Source organism: Pararge aegeria, chromosome 16, assembly GCF_905163445.1.
Source record: "Pararge aegeria chromosome 16, ilParAegt1.1, whole genome shotgun sequence".
Lineage (NCBI taxonomy): Eukaryota > Metazoa > Arthropoda > Insecta > Lepidoptera > Nymphalidae > Pararge > Pararge aegeria.
In genome coordinates, this window is record NC_053195.1 from 14958442 (window position 1) to 14979144 (window position 20703).

The window sequence follows — 20703 nt, forward strand, 5'->3', positions numbered from 1 at the left end:
ATTGAAGAAATTAGAATTTACACCACACAGATTCTCCTGCTTTTCGCGGAGTATAGCAAATTAAGCTTAATTTTCATAATAGTGACATATTCTATAACTCTTTATTACACTAAATTATAATGTGGGCTCCAGACTTTTGCGTTATTCAATTGTTATACTGCCGCGAAGTCATTGCAAAATTCATAACCCTCTACACTCGCTATTGTTCATAGTTTAGTTCGCATGCTGGTCGAGAATAGAAATCGAAATATGCACTGCTATTTTTCTATAATTCCTATATCTAGACAGAAAATTATAATTTTTTATTTTTACATACTTATATACATATCACTCGATCAATGTCGAATGTCACCCCGTCCTCCGTAAAAAAATAAGCACAATCTCAAGGCAATCTGCACAGAGTTTCACGCGTTACCTATTTCACGCACGAGTTATTATGCGTGTGCGTCCACGCCTCGCAAATCCTTTGGCGTGGGCGCAAATTGCAACACTGAACGGGGAACAAGGCTTGAAGACCGTCAACGGAGGCGAAATCCATCCACAATGTTTTAATGGATGTGGTTTGCAGCTATTTACGGCGCGAATGTGGAGCGGGTTCAAAAATAAATCCAAACAAAGAAGTTTTTCCATTTCATATCTATTCTTGCAGCACTGAATGTTCACGCGTCAAGTTAAAATAAACGGATGATATAACAATATCTTACGTAGCGTTAGTATCCTCTTCGCTTTGAGCAAAGCTTAAGTAATAGTAATTTTACCAAGTTAGCGCACAAGCAAAGTGCAATAGGCTATTTATTGTGTAAAATTTAATTTTTATTTATTTATATTAAATTTAAAGCAGTCAGGCATTCAGAGTGCCTTTATTCAAGTTTGGTCAGTGCCAAAAGGTTATAATTTCCTCATTAACTTCGAATTCTGCACTCTGCACTTACATTATTTAATGTTAAAATAAATGTTGTATTAAAAATATTGGTTTGTAGTTTTAATTTTCCTACTTAACTAGCCAAATATCTAAATAAATTTATTTATACTAAAACTTATAGTCCGGTTAATATAGATATTTATAATATCAAAAATTCCCGGAGAGCCAAATATTGGTGGATAATTAGGTAGTAGGATAATTTAACTATTGTTTTGATTTCTTAAGATTTTTTTTTAAATTAGATTCAGATTCTTGAAAGTCTATTCAACAGTCATGTCTTCTTCGATTTCTTCTTCTTGTTGGATGTTCATAAATTATTTAAATGTTGAAGTCATTGGTCTCTTCATTAAAATCACAGGAATCTTCCTTTATCAACTCAACTCAACATTTGAGCAAGACTGACATTGGCAATTGGACACGCTGGAGAATACAGCAACCAGACTTTTTTACAGCCACATTTGGCACTACTAGCTTTTTGCAATTGCAAAAAATAGTGTCAAGTTTTCTGGAGCAGGTTGGAGTAAAGTTTGAATCGGTTCCAGAGAATTATCTATCAATTTCCAAACTGTCAGGGTTCAGTCGATTGCCCGTTTGAACTTGATCGCATATATATGTTACAATTATTGAATAGCAGATGCCGATGTTGGAAGAATACATGATAGTTGTAGTTGTTTCTGTCTAGCCAGATGTTTTCAAGGCCAAGCGGTTCTTTTGAATTAATGTTTTCAGAACAATATAACATATTATATTAAACAGACACAGATAGGTATTTATTCATATTTTAAGTGCCTGATTATGGCTTTGGGCTTATATGTGCCATATCATGTATAATGTGACTCTGAGAATCGCGATATCTCAGGAATGGTAAGTCTTAGGAAAAAAAATCATAAAGACCATTTTTTGTAGAGAATTTTAAGTTCTACCAATTTAGATTTTTTGATAAAACTTAATTTAAAAAGTCAAATTTTTGCCTTGGACCCCGATTAACTTTTGTAGTACACATAGGATCGATGGAATCCCCCATAAAACTTTATTTGTAAAGGTTAACCTCAGCTCTTCACCAATATTTGTCTCTCTGGGAGTTTTTGTTATTTGATCACTATTTTTATGTCTAAATTAACCGGACCATTAGGACAAAAATGAATAAGGTCAAACAGACTTAATTACAATGTTTATTTTTTTTTGTAATTTCGCTACTTATATTTAAAAACTATCAGATACAACTGTGAATTGCTATTATATATATATACAGGCGGCTATCCTCTAATTGAGTAATAAATTGTAAACAAAAAACAGCAACTGTTTTTTATGAAACGCGAATCCTCTAGCGTGTATTTTGTTAAATAAATTAAGATAATAATATTACACATTCTTTTCAATATAATACAATACACAAATAACGTAAATAAAAAAACACCTGTGGTATAATAAAAAATTACAAATCAGTCTTACATTTTATCCAAGAGGAGTATACTAGCTGGCATGCTAAATGGCCCTAAGCGAGATCTGATATCGACAGCTCTAACTGCGAAGTAGTATTTATATCCGGACATGAACTGCGTTAACGTGCACGCCATAGGTAATGGCAGAGCCTTGACATCGCCAATTTTTTTCCAAAGCGTAGTACTGGGTGGCGACGATGTCTCCTGATAAGCGTACAATTGATAACTAGCGATTTCTTCATAGTCCTCCTCTAGGTATCTGTCTATCTTCCACGATATTACAATGCCATTTTCTACTTTTGATAATTTGAGCTCAGGAGATGGTGGCAAAGCTTTCCAATTGAGAGGTTGATATTGCTTAACTGAATCTGGCAGAGGTGCTGGGTGACGGCTCGTCACTCTCTGCATTCTCACTGTAGTAGGATTTTGATTTGATTTAACAATCAAAGGTGTAGGCACTCTTTGTCTTGGACCTAAAACATAACAGTGTATTAAATAGGATTTTCATATTGTTAAGTAGGTACCTATCCTAAAGTTATCAATAGAAAAAAACTTACCTTGAGGCGAAATAGTTTTCAACATAATTGTCTGTCCTGGTTTAACGCCAACTGGTGTTTGCGAGCCACTTATAGGTATATACACTTTTCGAGGATTGCTCGCATTTGCTCCAAAAGGTTGTCTATTAGGTGCTAGCAAATTCTGTGGAGGTACCAGTCGAACCGGTGGAGCAATATTTCGTGAAACAACTTTGGTGGGTGGCTCATCATCTGTCAGATCAACTGTATTGAGCAAGGAATTATTACCCTGTTGCATTCGACTGTGTGGTCTTTTTTCCGGTTTTTGTGCAGGCGGAGTTGCTGCTAGTAGACCATTGGATACAGTTTGCATTGGCGAATTTGTTGTAGAGCCTGTGGCTTGTGATTTTCCTGCTGTATTTGTACTGGGAGATTGTGTTTTAACATTATTTGAATTATTATTGTTCCCGGCTGGCACTAATCTAGGTACTGGAATTGGTGGGGAATTATTTGCACTTGTTAGCATTTTCTGAAGTTTCGTTGGATTCGTCGTTGCTTTTCCTTGCCGATTAGATCCACTATTTGGAGCACTGTTTTGATTAGTATTTTGTATTTTCTTTCGCACTGCTATTTTGTCAGTCATTAATACCTGCATTCCAACAGACCTTGTTATTTTTAATGGAGTTATTGGCATATTAGACTTTTTCTTTTGTTCTTCTTGTACTGATTTAATGACCACCTGTAAATCTCGGTTTTGTTTTGCCAGTATTGAAGCTTTTTTCTTATATTCTTCGATATTTTGCGCCATAGTTTTCAATTGGGATTTTATTTCACTTAAATTACTTCGATCAACAACACTTTCAACAATTTTGAGGATACAGAATTCTTCAAGTTCGTCTCGTGTCATATCACCTAAATTTTTTATGCATGACTTTAAGAAATTTAATTGTACCAATGGTTTTTTTTGTATTGGAGTTCCTTCTTGTTCAGGTTCACTCGTTTTTATTTCACCAGGAGTGGTCGATTCTATTTTTATTGAATCTGAAAAATGTAAAATGTCGTCTTTAATACACGAAATACTATAACACTTTTGGAAATAAATTTTCCCGTAGATACTTTTGTTTATATATTTGTACTTAACAATTTTAATATAAATTTTAATTAAATTAAGCTAGAGTATTTAAATCATAGAGTGAGACCTCATCGTTCAAATTTCATGCATTTCATTCTTTGGAACACTAAGCAGCTATAAAGTAAAAAAAAATAAAATGTCTAAGTTAAGAAATCTGTCATACCTTTTTTACTTTCGAAAATTTCTGTACATTGTTCTTCTTTGTCTTTAGATTCAATTATAGTATCTTCTTTCGAATCAACCTTACTTTCTGGTTCAGGTAAACTTTCAGGCTGGTTTTTATCATTCCTATACTTTGGTTCATCATCAATTAACATTATATCGTCATCATCATCTATATTTATACTTGAACATTGTTTCTCATCATTACCAGAAACATTCTTCTGAGGTTTGTCATTTAGTATACTGTCTTCTTCATCAGACAAAATGTCAAGTGTGTTGGACAGTTTGGATATATGTGTAAGTTTTTTCTTTTCCTCAACATTATCAATTCGGGACTTTTTAACATTTTTTTGCTGATCATTTGTGTCTTGAATAAGTGATTCAGTTGCTGGTTTTTCACGAGACAAAGTATCTTCCAAGTCAGTTTTTTGTTTTGAAACATTGACATTTTCCTTATTTTCAGGTGATTCTTTTCCTTGATCTATATCATCCTTTTCATCAGCTATATCAATTATTTCATCAGTGTCCATTACTTCAGTTTCGCTATTACTTATGCATTTTTCTTTATTATTGTCTTCCTTACTATCTCGCGATTCTGGTTTTATTTCTTTATCAACATTAAGTTTATCAAAGTCTGAATTAGTTTTATTTACAATTTCTTGAATGTGTTGAGTTTCAACCTTGACAACTTCCTGTATTTTTTCAAACTGATCACTTCTCTTGGCTATACCATTACTGGAATCACTATCTTTTTCTTTTTGTTGTTTGTTATTTTCGTGCTTTTTTATACATTCATTGGAACTCCCTGAATCTTTTAATGCATCTGTTGTTTCACATACTTGAACAGTTTGTTCTTTTTCGACTTTATTTTCTTTTTTACTACACTTTTGGTCTTTTTTTACATTATTGTCATCTGTAAGATTTTCCTCCACATCTTGTAAAGATATTTTGTGAACTTTATTTTCATTATGTTTACACAGAAATTTATCCTCTATCACACTTTCTTTTTTAGCTGGATCACCTATACTGCATGATGTTATACTGTTTGGTCTACTTTTCTCGTCAAGTTCTTCTGGTACCATACCTTTTTCTGTAATCAGTTCTTGAAGTTTACTTGGCGCCTCACTATTTTCTTTAACTTGTTTTCCAATGCTATCTTCCTTCACACTATCAATATATTGTTCCTGTAGATTACTAATCTCTTTTAGATTATCAAGTAAATCATCTCGCTCAAGTCTCACATCTATTTTGCTATGCCCTTCCTTTATCGTATTATTTGTAAGACTACTTTTTTGTTCGGACGTTATATTCATCTCACTATATTCTTCATATTGATTCTCGTTAACATCCATAGCACTGGTCTTATTTACTTGTTTGCTCTCAATGAGCTCTCTATTTACATTATTCTGTACCTGAATTTGTTTGAGATGCACAGGTACATTCTCGCTGTGTATTTTCTCACGAGGTGATTCTTCATGTTCCTTTTTAGCCTCACAATTAGGCCTAGCATCATGTTCAATCTTATCTTCTGTTGAAGTACTTACTTTATCTTCTTCTGTTACTTCCATCATATTTTGATTAGATTCGGTAGCATTGATCTTTTTATCTTGTTCCTCAATTTTATCTTTTCTTTCAATGTTTTCCTCACAACCCTGTCCCGGAAATAAAAAATCTTTTTCACTATTCTTAATTGGTAGTTTTTTTAGTCCAAAATCATTAGTTGTTATTGTTGTACAGCTGATAACTTCATATTGTTTTTCTAAGGTAACTTCCCTCTCAATATCATCTCTTTTCTGTTTCTCAATATTTTCATCTATTTCACTCTTCTCTTTATTTTCGTTCTTAATTTCATATTCTTTGGAAATTTTGTTTAATCTTTTTTCTTCTTCAAATGTTATAACCATTTCATTCTCTATCTTGTCTTCTGTTACATTGGTGTTTAATTTTCCTTCTTCTGCAACATTGGCATTAATCTCAAAATCCTCATTTCTTTTTTGAATTATATCCTTGTTTTTGGAATTATTTTCGGTTTCTCTTGTACAGACTCCACCATGTTTTTCAGTTTTTTCGTTATTTGGTTCCTCAAATTTATCCTTCAGTTGTTCGGTGTTATCTCCTGGTTCATTGTTGTTATCTGCACCTTGTTTTTCAAATGTTATATCCATCTCAACATCATCTTTGATTTCTTCTTCAATTGCATCAACTACTTTACTCTTTTCTACAACATTGACATCAATTTTATTTTCATTTAAACTGTTGGTGACTTTAGTATCGTCTTGAAATGTAATATCCATCTCAACATCTTCTTTTATTTGATTTTCAATTCTATCTTCTGTCATATTTCGGTCCATGTTATCTTGTCCTTCAATTGTATCCTCTATTACTGTATTGTCCAGTATATCTTGTTCCATCTCACAATTCGGATGGCTTTCTTTCTTGGTTTTATTTATAACACTTTCATTTTCTGAATTATCTGTTACATTATCAACGTTTTTCATCTCCGTGTCCAGTATTACTTCACCTGAATGTATATCTGATTGAATAGATACCTCATTATTTGTTTGTTCTTGAACTTTGTCGTCATTCTCAATCCTTATAATACGACTATCTTCGAAATTACTGTTTTCCTTTGTTTCTACAGATTCTTTATCACATTTTTCCTTTGTTTCTACAGATTCTTCATCACATTTTTCCTTAGTATCGTCATATTTTTCATTCCTTTTTTCATTTAGTAAATGTCTAGTTACTGTGCGCTGAGCATTTTGTTCTTCATCAATATTCTTCTGACATACTTTTACGAATTCTTGTTTTTTTAGACATTCTTCATTGCCGTTAGTATTATCTGTAATATCACTGGATACATTATCAATAAGGTTAAATTTTTCAAGAGATTCTGGTTGCATGGTTGACATCTTCGTTTGAACACCTATGTCTGCGTCAGTGTCTATTAATTGCATTCTGCGACATTTCCATACACTTCTTAAGCGAAGAGATTATCTGAAATTAATAGAGAAAATAAAATATTATTTTGTGTAAAAGTAGCCTAAGCGGAAAAAAAGAAATATTTGTTTTGTACTTAGTGGAATCTATTAACTTATTCGTGTTACCTAAAAATCTAAGTGGTAGACTTACTTAAACAAACTACTGACAAACTTAGTTACATACATACATATTTTCAGACCAATTTTAACCATATTTTGTCACTTAAAGGCAAAAATAAAAAGGAATTGGCCCAAAACAGCTTACAATAGGATACGATGAATAATAAGTAATATAAACTATACATATAATAATATAATATAAACTACGACAATACACATATCGCCATCTAGTAAGCGTAGCTTGTGTTATGACTACTAAGATGACTGATGAATATTTTTTATGAATAAGTAGCTGTACCGCGGATCATTTTTATTTTTAAGGAATGTTATATTTTAATACTTATTATCCTATTCCAGTCTAAGAGAAATCCAAAAAATGAAATATCATAAAAATTGGTCCAGTCGTTCTTGTGTTATAAATGGTGTAAATAACACAACTTTCTTTTATATATATAGATATACATCAATCCTTATTATTGTTAGCAAATACATCTGCCTTTGTACATTTGATTAAAAAGAAAAAGGCAGTATAATTAGGAAGCATAATTTTGAGCAGTCTGAACAGAGATACTGTTCAGACTGCTCAAAATTATGTATTAATCTATGGTCTATATAAGTTCTTCTTCTTCTTTTGATTTATTGGTTTTCATAGTGCCAAAACAGCACAATGTACTTTGCCAGTGTCAAGTAGCTTGGAAATGGCACGAATGGAAGAGTGGTCAGTAAAGAAAAAGAAATATATATTAAATAACTTCCGTCCTGCAATAGTAGTTGTTAGTGAAATTAACTAAGTACGCATGAATTTAACAATCATTTGAAGAAGATATAAAATTCAAAATATAAAAATAATAGTTTTAATATGTATGTAATTATAATAAATTTACATAGATATTTAACATAGCGACTATACACTGACATTAACACAAACGTCGTGTAAGCCATTTTAGGGGCGAAGGAATTTTAGAAGGAAGTATATCATACAGTTTAAAGGGCAATTTCGGGCAGGAAAAAAGGATATGTGAGACTGATCCTCCGTCCAGGACACACTCACACAGAGAATGATCTCAAACTCTTATTTTTGCCAAATGTACTGGGGTACAAGCATGTCCAATCCGTAGACGACTGATAGGTGACGTGAACCAGCAAACAGATTTTTTTATTTTTTATGTTGATATAAGTTGGAGTAGGAATTAAAAATGACAGGAACCCAAATTAAAAAGAAAGGTCATAAAAATGGCAGGAAAAATATAGGTACAGAAGAGTATGGACAGAAGTGTCAAGGGAAGGTTGAAGAAGTTATCTCTTTGTAGTTAATTAAAAAGTGTGCTATAAGTTCAGATAAACTCAATTTATAATGTGCTATGTTGTAATTAGAGTACTAAAACGATTAAACGTTGTAAGATATGAATATTGGGTTTCTTTTAATATATACAGATATACACTGGAAACATTGATGTTTATCACACAAACATTTTCCAGTTTTGTGAATCGCACCCACAACCTTGGACTCAAAGAGCAGGATCGCTGCCCACTGCGCCAATCGGCCGTCAAACAGTACAGTCGTGAAGCCATTAAAATTATATATTACGTTAGCGTATATCCGGTAATTTCAAAAAGTATATTAAGTAAATATCTACTTAAAAGTAACATTAACAAAGTAACTAAACTAACCTATAAATAAGCCAAATTCTATATGTAATGTTTACCAACAAAACGTTGATTAGCAACCATGCAGATGTTATGAACCTTTGAAATTTTTTACATTATTTTTAATACTTGAAATAAATAAATCAGACCGTTAGAAATATTTAAATAATATTATATTATATGATCAGATTTCAATGGTTCGATAACTTTGAGACGTTGGCGTCAGTAAAAAGTTTTTAAAAGCGTTCCAGCCCCTGCCTATGAAACTTAAGTTATGATTATATTGTGTTCCGAAAACAAAGTGTTGTACGAATAAAGTATACAATTATTTCGTGCAGCATGCAACATAATAGTTGTGTGTGTGTGTGTGTTTTTTTTGTTTTTTTGTGAGTTATTTATATAATTAGAATTATAGTTTTAATCCATTTGTCTTACTTATTACGCTCTGGGCGGTTATGCTATCTTTCAGAAAACGCTGTTAAACTAACTAACTTTTTTTTAAATTGGAAATGGTGATAAAATTACAATTATTGATTATTAAAAGTTCTCTACATAAATTCCACATCGAGTTTGGCTATAGTATAGGTAGCCCACTTTATGACCTTTTGACTATATTCTGCACTGCACAACAATTCTTATTCCCCATTTGCGAACTTAAGCAGTTATGCCCATGCCCATATGTTTGTAAGTTTGTGACGTTAAATATTGTGCCACAAACTATAGACAAGTTGTAACAATATAACCCTCATTTTGGAAGTCAGGTTATAAGCCCCATTCATAATTTGAACACGTGTGAAAATGTTTAACGCCCAATTAAGTTGGCACGGGTCAGCTATAATTTTATAAAACTTTTGTTATTAATTAGTTACCATTTAAAATCAAAGCAAAATCGTTAACCGATAAATCGATAAAAGATTACCGTTTTTTTTAAACTCTTACTTTCATTTAGATAAATATACAAACGATACTTGGCAACGAGTGACATTTCATGCGACGTTGCCAAACCGTGAAAGCGCGCATGGCACTTTGCTCGTAGAAGCAAAGCGGCAACACCCATCGAGTGTTATTCTTACGAGCTTTGTTCGATCGTATCGTGTCGTGGCTCAAATGGCACAATGTGACTTTATGCGCCCTGTACGGCGATTTTGTTTTTTTTTCAAGTAAAAAAATATATTCATCATCATCATCAACCCATTACCGGCTAGAATGAGACTTTCTTTTTTTTTTTTTTTTTTTTTTTTTGTCTCCATAAAAAATATATTAATTTTTAGTTACTATGTAACAAATATGACGAGTAACAAGTAAATCTATATATATTGGATTTTTGCAAATAAATGCCCTCCTTAAAATAATGCTTTTATGTGTTTGAGATTTTTACTAATTGTTCCTTCTAGGTCAATTTAATTAAATTGACATTTTGGAAAAATATTAATAAATCATCATATAATTACAGGTACATTGTTATTAAATTATATTTCTAGGGCATAGGAACTATTTCCGATTATAAGAAGATATACATACCGTTAGGAAACTGAAATGAGGGTTACAAGCTCCATTTAAGTTTCTAATACTACAATATTATACATTGACTATTAGTTATCCAAAAAGTTAAAATTCGCTTTCTAGGAAAAATATTACCTATTCCATTTTAAAATAAGAATTGTTTTCGTTATCACCAATCGACCGATATTAGAAGGTTGTATAATTACAAAATACGATGACGATATTCGAAAAAACTATGTGCGTGTAACCTTTACGCGCTATTGAAATAAAACTGTTTTTTTTTTAAACTGTTGAATTTTTATTTACAATCGATCCGTTTGAAAATATTGAAAAAAAAATCCTAATTAATTATGATATTTGCCACTAGCTGGCGTATACGTCAAGAAGAGTGGAGTATATTACATATACTTACGACCAATACAAATTATTATTTTTAAACAGCGGAAACTACACAGACGTCTGACGTAAGCGTTACTTCCGTCAGAAAAAATCAAGTTATTCCCTAGCCGCGCCTAAAGAAGTTTTACTTCAACAAAAAAAGCAGCTAAACAGCCATCTTAGTAGCACTAATTTAAGGTCAAGTCTGGTAACATAATGTGGAAGAACATTGTTGTATTTTCTTTAAGGATCTAAAGAAAAGAAAGCTGTCATAAATCATTTATTTGTCCTCATCTATAAAGTTTGCAAAGGTCACATCAAAACGTCTAAAATAATAAGTGTGAATAGAGTATACTGGCCTTTACATATCGACTGAACTACTTTGCTTAAATTAAAACATTAGAAATTGAGCTTTATGTCATGTAACATAAAGTAAACTTTTCAATATATTTATGCTGGTAGTATAAAACTAGTTGGGCACACGTTGCTCCTGCGTCACACACTTTATACAAGACTCAATGACACATAGCATAAAGCTCACATTCCGAATCCTTAAATAGAGTAATTCTTTTTTGCGTCAAGTCGATATGTGTTGCAAAATCCAAAAAAAAAAGATTCAAAATCAAATATGAAATTAGTTCTAAATAATTTGATTTCTGCTACAGCGAGCTCGTCATTTTTTATCACCTTGCATTTTGGAGATGGAATTTTTTATCCGGAAAAGCACCAATGTTCCCGGTGTATATTAAAATATAACCTCGTATAAGTTAGCTCGCTGCTTGGATACTACCAAACAGACATATACTACCGGTTTTACCCCAAAAAACTAAGCCCGCGGGACTTAAAAAACCACACAATAAACGCTGACAAGGCAGCGGAGTTATTAGTCATTTATGATGTGTACCACCTGTCTTAAGATTACGAAGCTGCAGAATTTGTTTGGTTGAACATACATATCTCAGGAACTACTAGTTCGATTTAGAAAAATCTATTTGTGTTGAATAGTCCATTTATCGAGGTAAGTTTAGGGCAAGTTTATAACATCACGACCAAAAGGAGCGGATCATGAATGAAACATGTTGCAAAAAAAGGGAAAAATACTTCCTTTGGCAGCTTAAAACGCATGCGATGCGTAAATGGTTTAAGTTACGTCAAAAAGTAATTTTAAAGTTCTAAAAAAAGTACGCGACTGCATACATCCATCTTTTAAACCTCAAAAAATTCATATGCCGACCAAGTCGTGGACGCCTGCTAGTTACCCTATATTTGTTTTATTTTTGGTTTAATTATCTTATAACCTTAATGAACTTCCTGTTTTGTTTTTATAAATGAGAAAAAAACGTTTTTAAATTCATACTGCGCTTTTACAAGGTTATGTCAACTGTTTATTATTGTTTAATTAACTGTCTGACGCGACGCGTCGTTTAGAAAAAACTAACTTTAAATAATTTTAAAAAGTTAGTAACGTAAGTAAAGTTAATAACATGTTTCATTCTGATAGTCACAAAAGTTAATCGGGCATATTTTTCAGAGTTTACTCCTTAAGAATCGATTTTCATATATAAGGCGCACGGTATAAGAAAAATGTGAGGAGTAAAATCTACTGATGAATGACCTCGTTACGTTTTCACTTTGCGAAGTTGCATGCCCGGCAACTGTGATGCGCAAACATGCAACGTCGCTTTCGTTTAATTAACTTATTTTTCCTTTTTAAGTTACCAAGGAAACCGTATATTATCTAGGTAAAGAAACAAACACATAAATGTATGGGACAGAGTGAGATAGAAAACATTAAACATTTTATTTCCTATTCTAGTTACCATGGAAAATAAATAATAAACATTACATTTATCCTAATAGTTCTGATACTCTACATCCACCTCAATCTCCCGTAGGCTACTTTAGTCCCGTAGGCGAAGTTACACTTCCGCCGTGTGTGAATAAATTGCACAGGATTTTTAATTTACCCTTTATGGTATTAATCTTTATTCAGCTAAATAAACTCTTTTTGTGTATGTTTCGACAATCGTACCTAAGTAGTAAACTCCAATCGTGCGTCGGAGCTGACACACTTCTGCCGCAGGTAGGGTCTTTTCGCCTTTTCGCGTCCGACGCCCAATTCGTACTCACACACAAACAAAAGATCTGTGCGTGCAACCCAAATTTAATGAAAAATAAACTAATCTTGCGTGTGCAACCAACAAGTGCTGAAGCGCGAATGTGTTGTAAAAAAAATAGTGAGCAGCTGTACTTTTCACGGTAAGTATTTAAGGTGTTTATGTGTAATTTAGAATACTTTGTTATCCCTAGACCTTAATTGTGAACCACACTATAGGAATAACGATGTTTGAGCTTATATTTTTCTACTGACAGTTTTATATAAGGTGGACGCGAACTGGTACATAAAATTTATAAAAAAACCACTTTGCGTCCGCTGTGGACGCAGATTACTCCAACTATTTCTCAGCCAGATGTTTAATTAAATACGATAACATGGGAAAAACAATATAAACTTCCTATCAATTTTAACAACATTAACATGCATAATATGATGGCCGATTTGCGTCCATATTATTAGAATTATAAAAAAAAATAATGAATGTCAAAAATCAGGCTTGGACGTACAGTTTTCCTACATTAGAAACCCTATAACATTTTGCGTCCATCTTTTTATCACACGAAAATAATAGAGTAAAATTTATATATTTTTATTTAAATATACTCTTTATAACCTACCTAACCTAAAAATATACAATTATTATACGAAAATTATTTTATGTATTTGCCAATATTTGAATTTTGTTCCATTTTTAGGGTTCCTTACCCAAAGGGTAAAAACAGGAACCTAGTACTAAGACTTCGCTGTTCGTCTGTCACCAGGCCGTAGCTCATTAATCGTGATAGTAAGACAGTTGAAATTTTCATGGATGATGTATTTCTATTGCCACTTTAACAATAAATATTAAAAAATAGAATAAAACACGGAACGCGCGAGTCCGATTCGCACTTGGCCAATTTTAAAGGCTTTGTACCGAAATGGTAAAATAGAATCGTATAAAGTCATCGACATGACATTCGAAATAATAGTGAATCTATTAATGGAGTTAGTTGGAGGAGGAAAAAAAAATATCCTGAAGTGCAATTTATGTTAACTTTTATGATATCAGCAATTAGGTATTAAATAAATGTTTTGATTAAAATCACAAGCTTCCCTTTTTATTTCCTATTTCCCTTCCTAATTATTTTTAAACAGGTGGACGCCAATTGGTCCACAGGCGGACGCAATCTGGATTTTGTGGACGCAAAATGGGAAAATCTCCTGTTTCAGCTATTTGTACCTGTGTAGAATAAAACAACAGATGCGTTGTCCAAAACTGTGCATTAAACTTGACAAGACTATATAGGGACTACATTACGACCATATTTGATTAAAAACTACCGCACGGATATTTTTTTTTTCACGTTCAAACCTAACAACTCCACTAAGTGGACGCAAACAGGCGAAATGACCCTATTTAGGAATAGTAAAATGTATTATTAGTCCAAATCCAAATAGGTAAGTACCTACCTACCATTGAAAAAATAATTTCAAAAAGTAACAGAGTAGAGGTCTCGAACTTCGATTTTTTTTCCTGACTGACTATCTGACCTTTCTAGAAAAAAAACCAAAAACCTAAGTTTTTTATATAAGCTAGGTCCTACTAGGTAGTATTTTTTTTTCCAAAGTATAAAAACTACGTCCTTAGGCCGTACCGTACTTTTTAGAATCATTTTATTCAACTGTCAAGCAAAACAGGCATTCTTTTAAATAACAACTTGTGATCTATAATAAAGAAACATGTTTCTTCCGTGACATTTTTTTAGTAAGTCTTTCGCTAGATGGCGTTGCGCATAACAGGGTCTTAAATTATGTCCCTAACGCAAGGAGGGTTTTAAACCAAACACAAGTAATAACAAAAATGAGAAATAAAAAAATGCTACGTAATACACCTATAACTGCAATTTCAAATAACCTACAAAAACAAAATGGCGGCGCACAGCGGTTCACTGCGCCCAGTTGATACCGGAATAAATTCCGCATTTACTCCACTCGCGAGGGCTAGAGAGCTGCACTCTGATACGCCAAACCTTTGAAGACGTCACTTTGCCGAGCTTGCTATCACCGCGTGTCGCCATTTGCGCTCAGCGGGCAAGAGTGAGACGAAGAGAGCGAGAGACTAAAAATTCAGGTGAAGGTGGAATTTGGACAAGTTGTATTGAACGTGGGACTGGAGATTAGAGCTTCGAGTATACTGGCGCTTGAGAGTAAACAAAACTCTTAAGTCTGTTATTAGTGTATTTAAATAACTTAGTTACCAGGGCTTTTTGAGTTGACTGCAGGAGTGCATGTTTATTTTCTCGTGCATAATATTGGTATTTAACGCGAAAATTATTCTTTACTGATAAGGTTTCAAAGTTATACTTGAGAAACAGAACAACACTTAACAAACTATTTACATTGGATAAAAACCGGTAGACAGCTCAAGGTCAGCGTTCATTCAATGGTTGTGGTCTGTCCTCATCATCATCATCAGCATTACATGCGACCTTCTTTCTCATAGAAGAGTAGCACATACCATCGGATGATCACGCTGAGCCAATGCAGGCCGGTAAACTGCTTAGAGACACGCGAGGTAATGGTTAATTTGAACCATGAAAGTCGATCACCTTTTCAGATACAGACTTGGGTCAACGTTGCTCAGCCAGCATTATGTCTCTATCCCCCCCCCCCCCCCCCCCACAATCTTGCATATCGCTGCCAAAATATTATATGCCAATGGCAGTTGTCAAACTGCAACGGTTATTAAAACTTATCAATATTGAAAAGAGATCTTTAATTCCTAAATACGTAAATAATAATAAATAATTCGAACTAAGAAAAAAAAATGATTTGTAAAACCAAAAAATTTAAATAAAATAATAAATATATACTACAAAAAACACTTAAACAACAATAATAATAATCATTAGGTGCATAGCATTTAAAACAAGAAAGTATTATATCGAGAACCCACCTAATATGTTTTCGCAAGAGATTCCAGAAGAAGAAGAACAATTAAGAAGATTACAATTTCCGCAGACACAAGTACACTCAAACACGGCTAAGAGCAAACTGACTAGCAGAAAGAGAAAGAAGAAAATGGCCGCCGACGAAGTGGCGACGTCGCTTATGGCAAGAACGCAAACTAAAAATACAGAATACGCTCGTGCCAGAGAACATAGCGCTAGCGCCCGTAAAAGTCACAATTCCTGCGAAAACGAGATGCCTATAACGTCCGGTAATGTACATAAAAGAGAGAGCGATAAGCCGCACGAATCGACAAACTCGTTCTGTGAATTACTCTATGCAGTGCAACGTGTTACTTAATGTGTAATATAAACACACAGTGCACACAGCGAAAGCGTGATCTCATTCTCTTGTATTCTACATTTGTATAATCTCCTCTTAAGTTATGTTCTATAGTATCTATCTGTTTGTATTATTATATAACCTCATTACCGATTGTGTTCATTAATGATATATACCTATGTAGAGTTCATAAATATGTAACAACACCTTTCGGTGTTATACTAAGTGTTATAATAAAACGTTTATTGTTATATTAAATATCATGTTTAATTATTGGCATAATTTAATGAGTAAAAAGAGGTTTAGAAAATACGGTTTTCAATTTGTTGCGAACGTGCGACGTTGCCGCTCCGCACAGAAGAGGCACCTCGAGACTTGAGTGGGCCGGCTAACTCGGGAGCCGAAATTGAGCGAGTATTGCCGATTACTGCCGAAGCCGTCTACCCAGGTCAACTAACAGACGTCATCACTAAAATAAGCATTTTCTGATAGCATTTAAAGCAGTTCATCAGCAAATTGTGAATGTTTGAAGTCTAATATCTAATTGTGTCCGGTTAAAACTGCTATTTTTTCATACATCGAAAACATCCTATCATCGATAACCCCACTACAATCTAATTCGGTTTTTTTGTAGAGAAGATATTATTTAACGGAGTTATATAAATACACTTAAATATATACATAGATCCATATGATACTTGGCTTAACGTCTTAGACCTAAAAATTATGACCTGAACCGGATTAAGGTGTGAAATGGTTCAAATAATCATAAAATACGTCTAATAACTGAGATTGGTAGGGGTAAATTTCAATAAAACTTGAAAACGGCCAATAATATCAAATGAAATAATACAGTAGAAAAATACGTTTTATATACCCCAACTCTAAACACTTTTATCGACAATGTTTGGTGGATTAAATAAAAACACCATGCAATGCTGTTTGCATTACGGTGCAAATAGTACAGTCAACTTAAATGCCAGCAATGAATGCAATGCAACTAACAACAACGAACGAAAGAAGGCCAGAGATGCTATAAATAATTATCAAAGAAGAATGGATAAGTGCTACTTTCTCTCTTTTTTGCTACTTAATTATTATATTTGCTTTTTACGGTTTCTTATTTTATGGTATCTAATTAGTAGATAATGCGGTTTATAAGGCACGACTGAAATAGGTAGGTACGTCTCGGATCTCTTAAATATTTGATGAGATGTTTATAAAAAAAACAACGCTACGAGACGCTATACATGCAAGTAGAATGGTATACCAAATACTATATTTTACATTCTAGCTAAACAGTAATATTTTTATGTAGGTACCTATGCCGTTTACCAGGAAAATACAAAAAAAAAAATTATAATAATTTTTGTAATGGAAAAAGAATGGCGGATCACGATCTGCATAATTATGATTACAAAATGAATTTGTGTCGCAAAATAACCTAAAAGATCGGATAGTGAATTGCGTACCTAGGACGATGACATACCTAAATAGATAATAACAATTATTTTTGATTCAGTTTAAGGTAACCTGCTGCACATAACAAAATAATATCAGGATAAGAGCGTTAAGTAACGACCGTTAAGTAACTAGTTGATAAAGTTGATCATATTATGATCATCATCATCATGATTGTATGATCACACTTAGGTAGTTGAATTATGAATAAAGTAAACAACATCTTTGTTGTTATTGTTGATCAGCTATCAATTTCGGGGCAAACTAGGAGTGGGATACCAGATTAAAATTTGGAGAACGAAAAGACTAAATATGTGTGTCTTGGCTTGATTAACACAACACAATAAAATTGTTTGTGATAGACCGCGCACATAATATTATATGCTGCCAGCAACCTCGCAATTTACCTCCACACCGCAGCAAAATGCGACGTTGCCGCTCTGTCAATCGACTCAGATATGGTAGCATCGATTGTTGTAAGGTTAAAAATGGGTTGTGATACTAATAATTATGATACTTACACAACCTTGTACACCTACTGACTACTACTACTGGGTACTTGTGTCACCTAGATACTAATGAGGTGTCATAAATTCAACCAACGCTGGTAAATTTGAAAGTCAGGCGAGAAGTATGAGCTCAGCACTGGGCCGCCAATAAACTAACCTTTAAATTACCAATCCATCGTAGTGTATAGTCGAAGGTATAATTTTAAGCCTGATCTAGACAGGATGGTAGTTCGAGGGAAAATGAAGAGACGACAGTAAAGTAGAATCTTATTGCAGTTATTTCAGTATTTGCCTACCTAGTTACATACTTAACTTAGGTACCTACGTATAATTTAGAGGGGAGTAATAATGATTAGATGCTATCATATTATGATAAAGTTGAAAATGATAAAGAGCAGCTTAAAAAAAATTAGTAGTGTAAAATATAAAGCATCGTTCTTTTTTATATCTATAATACCCTTTCAATGTTCGGTATAGACGAAAATAGAAGATATGGAAATAATGATATTTCACGGTGAGATGAACCAGTCAGTAAAAAAATGTAGTACATATTCAGTAGCACTTACCAGTTCTCATTTTTTAGAAGTGCAGCCGGTGTTCAATACAACGTTCAGCAGTATAGCTTATTCGTTCACGAAACGTAATTGGAGTATCTCGAAAGAGAGATTGTGATCGAATGTACTGGCGTGCGCGGTTTTGGCGCGGAAGGCAATAGCCGCCATTTTGTTGTAGGAAATCTCACATCGCACGAGTTTGAGTAGTAGATGGTATATAGCCGTCCCTTTCTACCTCGGCGCCCTCGACGAATCCAAATAACTAGTTGTATGTAATGTTATATGAAACTACTTAGTTCTTTATTAGTCTCCTTTTTCTATTTTAATGTTGGTAATTCGAAAACGATTCGAGCTTAGTTCTAATGACAAATTAATATTAGACAGTAAATAGAACGTTCGATTAGATGTCATTTTAAAAAATAACAAATTTGTTTTTTTTACCTAATGCAAATACGTGGTACCTGGTTGCAAAGGACAATAAATGACAATACCTACTTTGGGTTGTGTCATGAATGCGTCATCGTTTGTTTCATTGAATAAAAATGCATTTGATTTGTGCAGGTTTGTTTTTGATAATCAAAACAACTAGGTAACAAAGTTATAAATTGTAAATGATGATTTTTGAGAATTTATGAAATAAACTTATTAGACTTAAAATATGTTATATCAATGTCCTAATGTAATATGATTAGGTTGTCTGAATTATGAAATAACATACCCATTTCAACAGTACGAATTAAGTGAATATATGCTTATCTGCTTAGAAAGAATAATGAATGACCGTAGATATGATTAAATTACTATTTATTGTTTGACAATCATAGTTTCATCACTGGATCAGGAAATAATGATTTTAAGAATAGGGCTAGCGCCATCTTGTATGATGTGCAAACATTATTTTGGAAGAAGAAAAGTCACTTAGTTTAATAAGCATTCTATAGAGGTCGCTTTTATCATAAAGGTACGTAGTGATTAGTGATAACTTGTATTTAACCTCGAACTAAGACCTTGCGTAGTAAATATTGAGAGGAAATAGGTAGATTATAACATATGCTAAACGTGCAAAAAAAGATACCTGTATTTTTTTTTGTCCAGGACAAAGATTTGTAAAAAAGTTTTTTAGGTGTCGCGCCATCTATCGCCGACTTATGTAACTATATGATTTCGATAGAAACCTTTGCAACATCTGTGTTTGAACGTGGTTTAAATATTTATTGTAGTACTAGTTGTGTCCCCTCCCACAAATCCTGTGGGAGCCGCCTGGGATAAAAAGGTGCGTATGTTACTCTCCGTCGCGTTCTTTCAACTAACTCTATGCCAAAAATCAAGTTAATTGGTTGTTTGGTCAGGGCGTGAAGGATAAACAAACAAACAAACACACTTTCGCATTTATAATAATAGTAAGGATTAATCAATCAATTATCAAAATATTTTGTTATTCGATTGATGTTATAGAGCTGCGCTCTCCGTTTGTCATGGATATTATTATCATCAGAATGAATTCCGGAATGAATTCAATGTATGAATGAATGTCCGGAAAAATAATGAATGCATTTAAGAAATAGCAAATACTTACTGAAACAGTGTTAAAATAATATGTTATTTGACTTATACATATAGTTGCATTTTTTTTTATGATAATCCTGATCTTTTAACAGAAAAAACGTAACGATTCATGTTTTAAATAAATACCAAGTAAAATAAAGATCTTTCCTATGAATGATGGGAATTTTATACGCAACCTCAAAAAATGGTTCAATGGGAAGAATATTTTCTATACTAATGATTTTTTGCAATGAAACGATTAGTTGGCTTGTTAAGATGGTCACCAAAGTTTAAGCTATTAGGAGTCCCACATTACTCGGTCAAACGATTTAAGGTAATATTTATTTTATCTATCGATAATTTTATTAGATTGCCAGTTTCCCCCACGTTATCAACAAAAGTAACAAAGACAATTTGTAAGTTATCATTATCTATTAATATAA

At 33.0% G+C, this 20703-nt stretch overlaps 1 protein-coding gene across 4 annotated transcripts; it reads right to left on the reverse strand.

Annotated features, from left to right (window-relative positions):
- Positions 1 to 2306: 2306 nt before the first annotated feature.
- Positions 2307 to 18883, reverse strand: LOC120630265 (activating transcription factor 7-interacting protein 1). 4 transcript variants are annotated; one of them, XM_039899422.1, is made up of 4 exons: positions 18728 to 18883; positions 4175 to 7170; positions 2922 to 3920; positions 2307 to 2837 (listed from the first exon to the last, which is right to left on the reverse strand). In XM_039899422.1, the coding sequence occupies exons 2-4, from the start codon at positions 7128 to 7130 to the stop codon at positions 2371 to 2373; spliced, it is 4422 nt and encodes a 1473-aa protein (XP_039755356.1). In that variant the 5' UTR covers positions 7131 to 7170; positions 18728 to 18883; the 3' UTR covers positions 2307 to 2370. The 4 variants fall into 4 exon arrangements, with proteins under 4 accessions (XP_039755356.1, XP_039755355.1, XP_039755358.1 ...); XM_039899421.1 differs by lacking the exon at positions 18728 to 18883 and adding an exon at positions 15857 to 16001; XM_039899424.1 differs by lacking the exon at positions 18728 to 18883 and adding an exon at positions 9524 to 9542.
- Positions 18884 to 20703: the final 1820 nt, after the last annotated feature.

Coding starts and splice junctions, on each gene's coding strand:
- LOC120630265 (XM_039899422.1), bottom strand. CDS start 7,130: ATGCAATTAATAGACACTGACGCAGACATAGGTGTTCAAACGAAGATG. Junction 3,921..4,174: donor AATTTTCGAAAGTAAAAAAG/GTATGACAGATT, acceptor TACATTTTTCAG/ATTCAATAAAAATAGAATCG. Junction 2,838..2,921: donor GAAAACTATTTCGCCTCAAG/GTAAGTTTTTTT, acceptor GTTATGTTTTAG/GTCCAAGACAAAGAGTGCCT.